The 8,385-nt window shown below is 38.4% G+C and overlaps 4 protein-coding genes across 7 annotated transcripts in view; 2 read left to right on the forward strand and 2 right to left on the reverse strand.

Moving 5' to 3' along the window:
• Positions 1-8,385, forward strand: part of LOC125501811 (WD repeat-containing protein 19-like) — a 130,681-nt gene that overhangs the window by 75,817 nt on the left and 46,479 nt on the right. The window lies entirely within an intron of this gene.
• LOC105684281 (methylcrotonoyl-CoA carboxylase beta chain, mitochondrial) lies at positions 104-4,294 on the reverse strand. 3 transcript variants are annotated; one of them, XM_048658674.1, is made up of 8 exons: positions 4,153-4,294; positions 3,602-4,070; positions 2,141-2,394; positions 1,647-2,066; positions 1,068-1,483; positions 728-999; positions 551-636; positions 104-478 (listed from the first exon to the last, which is right to left on the reverse strand). In XM_048658674.1, the coding sequence occupies exons 3-8, from the start codon at positions 2,377-2,379 to the stop codon at positions 361-363; spliced, it is 1,551 nt and encodes a 516-aa protein (XP_048514631.1). In that variant the 5' UTR covers positions 2,380-2,394; positions 3,602-4,070; positions 4,153-4,294; the 3' UTR covers positions 104-360. The 3 variants fall into 3 exon arrangements, with proteins under 3 accessions (XP_048514631.1, XP_048514630.1, XP_020706992.2); XM_048658673.1 differs by lacking the exons at positions 3,602-4,070; positions 4,153-4,294 and adding an exon at positions 3,045-3,500; XM_020851333.2 differs by lacking the exons at positions 3,602-4,070; positions 4,153-4,294 and adding an exon at positions 2,783-3,030.
• LOC105686825 (protein YIPF1) lies at positions 4,283-6,086 on the forward strand. Its single transcript, XM_012401963.3, has 4 exons — positions 4,283-4,613; positions 4,690-5,075; positions 5,152-5,332; positions 5,399-6,086. The coding sequence occupies exons 1-4, from the start codon at positions 4,415-4,417 to the stop codon at positions 5,575-5,577; spliced, it is 945 nt and encodes a 314-aa protein (XP_012257386.2). The 5' UTR covers positions 4,283-4,414; the 3' UTR covers positions 5,578-6,086.
• On the reverse strand, positions 6,074-8,378 carry LOC105686829 (ragulator complex protein LAMTOR1). The gene is made up of 5 exons (XM_012401969.3): positions 8,241-8,378; positions 7,618-7,694; positions 7,409-7,498; positions 6,934-7,132; positions 6,074-6,849 (listed from the first exon to the last, which is right to left on the reverse strand). The coding sequence occupies exons 1-5, from the start codon at positions 8,283-8,285 to the stop codon at positions 6,760-6,762; spliced, it is 501 nt and encodes a 166-aa protein (XP_012257392.1). The 5' UTR covers positions 8,286-8,378; the 3' UTR covers positions 6,074-6,759.

The following is an 8,385-nucleotide window of genomic DNA, read 5'->3' on the forward strand; positions in this document are numbered from 1 at the left end:
TAATATTGAACTTTTTTAAATTCAAAGAGGATGTGTTTTCAACTGGGTTTTGTGAAAAGCAAGTTGAAAACTTCGACAGAAAATTTAGGATTCCAAGGCTCTATAATCATGAAATATGTATATTCAAAAAGATTGACGACATTTTTAACTTTGCATTAAATATGACACGTATTTTATAACATATCGTCAAGTATACTTTGGTTTTAGAATATGGGTAGAGATTCATGTTGTTCCTTCTTGCAAAAAGCAAGAAACAAAAACCAACAGAGCATCTTTGGGATAGCGCTTTCACGACTTACCGTACGTACGTACATTCTGTACATATTTGTATTCATAAAATTGAAACTGTGAATACAATATTCACATCCGGAAGACACCGTATCTGCTATCTGCAATAGGTGCGTTCAATGCAGCCGCTAAACTTACTGCAAGTACCGCTCTCGTATCCGCTGGATCTATCACGCCGTCATCCCAAAGCCTAGATCAAAAATACATCAAAGAATTTTGTAGGTACATACATGTAAAACAGAGCGACGATTCCGAAGCTGACCTTGCACTAGAATAATACGGACTCCCTTCAGTTTCAAATTGGTTAATCAATGGATTCTTCAAAGCATCCTCTTCTTTTTTGGTCCACTGAGGAAATATATATATATAAACAGAGCCAATACGTTGATACATTCTTAAAAATAAGAGAAAGGTACAAGAGGGTTTGAGTGTCACGCACCGGTTTCCCTTCTCTGGCTCGTTGATCTTTTGTAACCTGTGCCAAAACTCCGGCAGCTTGTTCACCTCCCATGACGGATATCCTCGCGTTTGGCCAAGAATACATGAACCTCGGAGAATAAGCTCGACCGCACATACCATAATTTCCAGCGCCGTACGATCCACCGATAACCAAAGTAATCTTAGGGACCTGCGTACAGGCTACAGCCATCACCATCTTTGCCCCATTTTTAGCAATCCCTCCGGATTCTGCGTCTCTTCCAACCATGAAACCTGGGATATTACGAACAGAGGTACGTCGGGCATACCGTCATATCAGGGTAGAAAGTCTTTTGCCTTACCGGTGATATTTTGTAAGAATATTAGCGGAGTCTTTCTTTGATCGCACAGTTGAACAAAGTGGGCACCTTTCAGTGCACTTTCAGAGAAAAGTACGCCGTTGTTAGCAATGATTCCAATGGGGCAACCATGTAGCCTAGCGAAGCCAGTGACCAGAGTTTCTCCATACTGTTCTTTGAACTCGTCAAACTGTGACCCATCTACTAGCCTAGCTATGACTTCCCTCACATCGAAAGGGCGCTTCAAGTTTGCTCCGACAATTCCATATATCTCATCCGCTGCATACAAAGGTGGGACAACTTCCTTGGCGATGCCAAGATCCGGATGCTTTTGTTGATTCAAATTTTTCACTATCCGTCGCGCCAAATACAAGGCGTGGGTATCATTTACTGCGTAATGGTCAGTCACTCCAGAAGTCCTACAAAAACACGTAAGTTGAAAGATACGGAAACGTTGAGTTCCAGGTACAAATCAACATTGAGTTTACTAATCTATAATTAAATATGACTTCCACTGCACATATTTTTCAAAAGTTACTTGAAAACAGACAATTCCCCGTTTTTTACATTCTCTAGCCATACCGACAATGTAAAGCCGCTCCTCCCAAATCTTCAGAGGAAACCGCTTCCCCAGTTGATGCTTTGACGAGCGGTGGTCCAGCTAAAAAGATAGTACCTTGTTTTTCAATTATAATATTCTCATCAGCCATGGCAGGGACGTAAGCTCCACCAGCGGTGCAGCTGCCCATGACAACTGCAATTTGCGCGATACCCCTAGAACTCATTTGGGCTTGATTGTAAAAAATTCTACCAAAGTGTTCCTTGTCGGGAAAAACTTGGGCTTGACGCAACAAATTAGCCCCACCACTATCTACCAAATAGACACAAGGCAGTTTATTCTCCATTGCTATTTCCTGTGCTCGTAGATGTTTTTTAACAGTTATGGGATAATAGGAACCACCTTTTACCGTCGCGTCATTTGCCACCACAACGCATTTATGTCTGTAATGAAAATAAATATGTTTCATTAACATCTGGTGTATTGCATGAGAGTGCACAGATATCAAATTTGGTACCCCTCGATCCTTCCAATTCCTGTGATAATTCCTCCTGCAGGTACATAGTCATTTTCATACATATTGTGACCGGCAAGTTGGGAGAATTCAAGAAATGAAGAACCTTTGTCGAGCAAAGTATTTATCCTTTCTCTTGGTAATAACTTTCCTTTACCGATATGACGAGCCTTTGACTTTTCGCCACCACCTTCGACTACTCTTCCAATTGTTTTATGTAACTCATCAACAAGTGCTTTCATCTGGCTATAATTTTCCTGAAATATAGCGGATCTTTAGTGGCTGGAATAAACTACCGAATAAGATCAATAAACAACAGAGCACATGACATGTGATAACATTTTGTGGTTCAAAAATACAAATAATGACTGGCGATAACCCACAGTTGGCTAATGATATTCTTATACCTACATACTTGAAAGGTATTCGGATAATTTGAATCGAAATTGAATTAGCTACGCGCATAACGAATGAATTATGAAAGATTTACATGGGATCGAACATGTCGATTGGATCTAAAAACTGATTTGTAAGCTGAGAAACAACAATTTCAAGGCCAGGATATATTGAGAAAACCTGTAATAAGAGATTTGAGACATGGCCATAATTTGGCATTAATTTTCAGAATACATTTCAATCTCTAACCTGATACACTGTTGACCGGGAATCTTGTTCACTACCTATCACCGATGCCTCGTCATGATACTTTCTTGGAAAATATCTCAACCTACTCGTTAGAAAACTACTCCCACGAAACATTTTTTATGCAAACTGAAAACAGTATCCTGTAGTACGTTAATACTCGGAATACACTAGTATAACATTGCTTAAGTGCCCGTGTGTTATCAATTGAAATGCCGGGGTACATTGTGAAACATGCGTTATCAGTACGTACGTATGTACATACATAAATACTCATTATTGTCAGTCAACGACGATCACGACCCCGACACGTTATATGGGCGCGCTTTTTTCGTGAAAGATTCAAAAACATTATTATGCCTCCGACAGTGCATGGTTACTCCAATTGGTGAATAAATCCGTCTGGACGTTGATTGAAGACGGGTCTGGACCACAGGGAAAGAACATTTCGGTAGCGTGATGCTACCGTTGAGATTGGTTGGGATATTCTCGAGTAGTTTCCGCATTGTCGTCCAGTTCCGAGCCAAGAACAAATATTCTCGATTATCAGTTTCTATTTCCAATGACTGGGGGATGAAATGAGTTCTTCGAAAGGTAATCAAGCACGTTCCAGACCACGGAAGTATCAGACCAGACATGCTCTTGAAAATAATCTACATGCACAAGCCACGAAACTGGATTTATAAACGGCGTAGACGTCGCAAATGTTTGCGTACGTTATGAACAAAAGGGTGATCGAAGAACGATTGAAGCTCGAATGCGAAATGGAGGGTGCACGAAGTGGATCATCGTAGTGATGACATTTTAGCACCGTATGATTACCTCGTAGCTGAACGTGTAGAATATCTCACCATCAATTAATTCTCGGTCGTTGTTAAATTTTGTAAGCAGATTCTTGTTTCCGAAAAAAATCAAAGTACTAAGAATCAGTGCCTTGTCATCATACTTTATTTTATTCCCCGTGTTGCCTAAATGTTCTTCGATTTCTCAGTTGATTCTTGATTGATTACAGGATCTCCTCTATTTCCTGCAGCGACCAACCACATGCTAGTGAAGTAATACGCTCTCGAATGAATTTCAAGATTTTTTCAGAGTTTTTTCAATTTTTTTCGATTTGGTTACAATTTTTTGGAAAATTTCTTATTGTCGTGTAGACATTGATTTTTGCAAATAGAATCTTCAATATTAAGTAGAGGCCTCAACTTCTTCTTCGGTATAACTTCGTCGCTACATTCTCCTCCTCTGGGTAGGTCTACGATCCTTTGCTTTGAGCATATCCGTGTACGAAACACTGAAATGTATGTATAACACGAAATAAAAGCTTAAACCAAAATAAAGATCATGTTGATAATTTTTATAAAATTGTTGCCTACCTTCCGTTCGTTTAGCTGTGGCGCCTTCAATCGTACACGTGCGTATTGTTGACCAACTGATTAGTGATGAGATTTTGGCGCCATCGTGAACAAAATATTGAACTACCGAGCTGTTGTAATACATTTATTTTATTAATCAAAAGTCAAATAACCTGCAACGTGTACGCAGTGTATGTCACTGTGGTGCGTGTGGTACATGCGCTGATCTATACATTAACTATTAAACTAGACATAGTACGAGTCCCAATTCGAATCAATCGCCATGAATGGGGGAGGCGATAAGCCGTCAGATTCGCAATTTATATTGTTTCAAGATTTCTCACCTATGAATGGACCAGGTGGAGGACAAGCTCAATTGGATGTCGGCACTCCGGACAATCAGACCTTTGGAAACTTTTCTAGCGACGCAACAGGGATTGGGATCATCGAAGATCTGCAAGGCATGACTTCTACGCAAAGTGGTCAGTGGCTTGTGTATTTTGTGTGTTAAATCAGATGTACTTTGAGTTAGTCAAGCAATTCTTCACTTCTTTACAGTCGAGACAGAGCGGAATTTCTGGAGCATAGAATACTACCAAAAGTTCTTTGATGTCGATACCAATGATGTTTTGGAGAGAATAATAAGATCTATAATCCCAAGGAGGAACGAAAATTACTTGCAAACACATATTCGTGGGAAGCCAGATCTATATGGACCTTTCTGGATCTGTGTGACGCTAGTTTTTTCCATAGCTATCAGTGGAAACATGGCTAATTATTTGCAAACAGCCAACTCTAAAGAGTATCATTGGAGATATAATTTCCACGTTGTTTCAATAGCTGCGACAGCCATATTTACATATGCGTGGTTGTTGCCAATAGCTCTGTGGGGTGTTTTAAGATGGTCGGCCAACCAATCAGATGATAACAATGAACTCCTAGAGGTAGAGATCTGACAAAAAATGCATCATTCAATGATGGTAAAATATTTGGATACTTGTATCATTTTTTATTCACCAGCCCACCGTCTCCCTGGGACTCTTGGAGCTTCTGTCTCTATATGGTTACTCTCTGGCCATTTATGTACCCGTTGCATTTTTATGGACGATTCAAATTGGCTGGCTTCAATGGCTGCTTGTTGTAACAGCTGCGCTGATGTCTGGCGGAGTATTGGTACGGTCATTGTCACCGGTCATAGCAGGTAAGGGATAGAAAATCACTTGAACCAAATGATGAACGTAATTATTATTATTTTCATAACATTCAGGAAAAAACCGAATCATTTACATTGCGGGAATTTTCGGAATGCACCTTTTGCTCGCTGTTGGCTTCAAGCTATACTTTTTCCATATGCCATTGAGAAATTCTGCAAGCGAAATTGTTGAGACTGCCTTGCGTACCGATGCCGTACTTCAACCAGTGAACAACAATTTGACCAAATTTTAGACACATCATACATAACACCAAGTATAAATGTCAAATATATCAAATTGTCGTTGCTGCTTGTAACTCACAACCGAATTTGTATTTATTATAATAATCAGGCTAACCTCTATAATATATGAGACTTATCGATAGATGGATTTTGAAATCGAGCAGTAACTTATATTCACGCTTTCTTCTGCACTTCGTTACCAATCGGTACATACTTATTACATTAAAAGTTGTGTCATCATTTGTCTCAGATCTTAGCGATATGATAAGGGATAGTCGATCAATGTTCCTTGTGTATGGTCTGATATTAGAAGAAAATAAGAATGTACGTACACTAAAAGTACGTGGATGGTTATTTTTGCTTTCAAATTTCTCAGTCATGCCAGGGTGCTGATTTTTTTTCTGGTTCTTTTAGGTAAATGTATGGATACTCCAAACCATGCGGGAAGTTGATTTTATCAAAATTGTGTATGTTACAAAAAAAAATTAAAATACGTACAAGAAATTGTTTATATTACAAATTAATTAGAATATTTATTGTACAGAAACTACAATCACGTTTTTAAATAGCTACGGGCATAACATTGTATAAGTGCGAACGACTGCAACAAAATGAGTTTTCGAATCTCGCTTGGGTTTCAGTTCCAACTTTCCTAATTAGCAGACGATATTTTACATTAACTAATAAAAAGCAAAAAAAAAAACCTCATTGCCCGCTAATCGCTGCGATCTTAGACCATAATCCATTTTTCAACTTTAATTCCCCCTGATTAATCTTCAAAACCAGGACTAGAGATCAACATAATTCGATGAGCGATACTTTCATATGCCCTAATATAATCTTATTTACAATCTTTAAATTTGGTACTTGGCTAATTCCTGAAAAATTGACTCATAATCACGCAATAACAATTACCATTGAAACTATTTGCGAAATGCATGTGTTTCTAAACGAGAAAGAAATCTGATATCGAAATTTCAACTGCAGACCAACTCCAATTAACGTTATTATGAGCACACTATGTGTTATCGCCAAAGTACAGACGTGAAAAATTAATTGGATAAGATCTTCAAACAAATATAACTTCATAACCAGAATGATAATTACGAGTGAAAACCGTTATCTTTATAGCTGTATGTTTAATGCGATCAGACAAAGTGGATAGTACCTGCAATTTTCTTCTCAAAAGGCAGTCACGAGAGGAATGGGACAACTAAGTCTTCTTTGTGTTCAACTTGAATATCACTCAGCGCTGTCACTGCACTGTTCAACATATCGGTAATCTGAAAAATGTGTAAATAGGAAAAAACCAAACTAACTATTACTGAATGCACCGCGGAAACATTTATCCATTAACAAATATTCACCAATTCCTGATCCTGCTGTAAAAGACCTTCTCCTGCTAAGACTCTCTCCGGAGCTGGTATGTCTTTCAAGAGGCATGGCAGGTGATCGGGTACTTGAACACCGATGACTTCAATTCTTTTAGCATAAGCTCTGGACCGATCCATATATTCATGTTGTTCCAAATTGTGCGAGTCGAGAGCTCCAACATCTATCACGTTACTGTTACAAAAAATTTTATCTATTGCACAGATGACCTGATCGAGATTTATTGCAAAACAGAAATTCAAGGAAGAATTTAAACAATTGAACATTACTCCGTACACTATGATTATCCGAGATACAATTTATATATAAACTTGGTGCCAAGCCAGAAAGCCTGGGTTTTGTACAGGCAAGGATTTACCAGTTGTAAAAATTCACCTCTAGCCAGCAATGAAAAATGAATGAAACAAATTTGAGGAAGCATTGCAACAAACAAGAAAGTAAAATACTCACGCGGCTGTTTCATGCAGAATTCTATTCAGTGCACTCTGTTCGTCAGTCTTCTTAGGAACGGGACTCAAATACGGATTAACGTAATCGTCGCTGCAAAAGAAAATATCAAAACCAATAAGCAAAAAGGCACATTGTATTATTTGATGAGAAGAACGGTGGGATATTAAACAAGGACTCATCGAAAACATGCTTGATACTTAATGAATTACCTGTTCACTGTGGTAATATTTGTAGTATTGCTGACCGGATTTACCAGCAGTCGTGATCTCTCATTTGGAGTATCACCCTAAAAAAGCAAACCATTAGATTTCAACCTCGCTATTTTCTTCATCATTCGACTTCCCTGTTTGCTAGGCAATTATCATTATCAAAGTATCCCAACTATTAGAGAGAAGAATAGAAGTGTACATACATATATATATGTATACAATGGCAGTTATTAATTTCGTCCGAAATTACAAATGATGACAGTGCATCTTCAAGTCACGGTACTGCGAGATTTAAATGAGCCACAACAATCTTAACGTCCGTTGACATGTTGAGAAATGGATTTTATGATTTCTTTGGTGTATTGCCATATTTTTCGACGATAAGACGCGGAATCGCATTCACGTCGATGAGCTGTCAAAATCGGATTTGTTCAGATCGGATTTGGATGTATTCAGATGTTCACGATCAATTTCACAATAGACGGTGTTACCGATACCGTGATAATTTTTGTTCCAAGTATTTTCGAGTAATCAAGCGTAAAATTAGTCATAGATTTGATATCGTTTCATGAAAAATAACGTTTTCCAAGAGTGGTTATTCGTAATGCTCTGATTTGTTGTACCTGTGGCCCATTGTCTTCTTTACAAAAGCTGTAACAGCATCCCATGCTCACTGTTATATATCCACTTGATTGAAGGGAAACGCAACAAAGTTAATTGCCAGTAATTAGATCTCCTATCATTCTTGTCTAACCAGAAGTAAACAAC

This window comes from Athalia rosae, chromosome 7 (assembly GCF_917208135.1).
Source record: "Athalia rosae chromosome 7, iyAthRosa1.1, whole genome shotgun sequence".
NCBI classification, from domain to species: domain Eukaryota; kingdom Metazoa; phylum Arthropoda; class Insecta; order Hymenoptera; family Athaliidae; genus Athalia; species Athalia rosae.

What these genes read in the sequence shown, in the direction of transcription:
- LOC105686825 (XM_012401963.3), top strand. Translation starts at nt 4,415, where the DNA reads ATGAATGGGGGAGGCGATAAGCCGTCAGATTCGCAATTTATATTGTTT. An exon ending in ATAACAATGAACTCCTAGAG is followed by an intron (nt 5,076 to 5,151) that starts GTAGAGATCTGA and finishes TTTATTCACCAG; the next exon opens with CCCACCGTCTCCCTGGGACT. An exon ending in ATTGTCACCGGTCATAGCAG is followed by an intron (nt 5,333 to 5,398) that starts GTAAGGGATAGA and finishes CATAACATTCAG; the next exon opens with GAAAAAACCGAATCATTTAC.
- LOC105684281 (XM_020851333.2), bottom strand. Translation starts at nt 2,896, where the DNA reads ATGTTTCGTGGGAGTAGTTTTCTAACGAGTAGGTTGAGATATTTTCCA. An exon ending in GGAATTGGAAGGATCGAGGG is followed by an intron (nt 2,067 to 2,140) that starts GTACCAAATTTG and finishes TTTTCATTACAG; the next exon opens with ACATAAATGCGTTGTGGTGG. An exon ending in GGAGCGGCTTTACATTGTCG is followed by an intron (nt 1,484 to 1,646) that starts GTATGGCTAGAG and finishes GTGTTTTTGTAG; the next exon opens with GACTTCTGGAGTGACTGACC.
- LOC105686829 (XM_012401969.3), bottom strand. Translation starts at nt 8,285, where the DNA reads ATGGGATGCTGTTACAGCTTTTGTAAAGAAGACAATGGGCCACAG. An exon ending in AAGAAGACAATGGGCCACAG is followed by an intron (nt 7,695 to 8,240) that starts GTACAACAAATC and finishes TTGCTTTTTTAG; the next exon opens with GGTGATACTCCAAATGAGAG. An exon ending in ATTCTGCATGAAACAGCCGC is followed by an intron (nt 7,133 to 7,408) that starts GTGAGTATTTTA and finishes TTTTTGTAACAG; the next exon opens with TAACGTGATAGATGTTGGAG.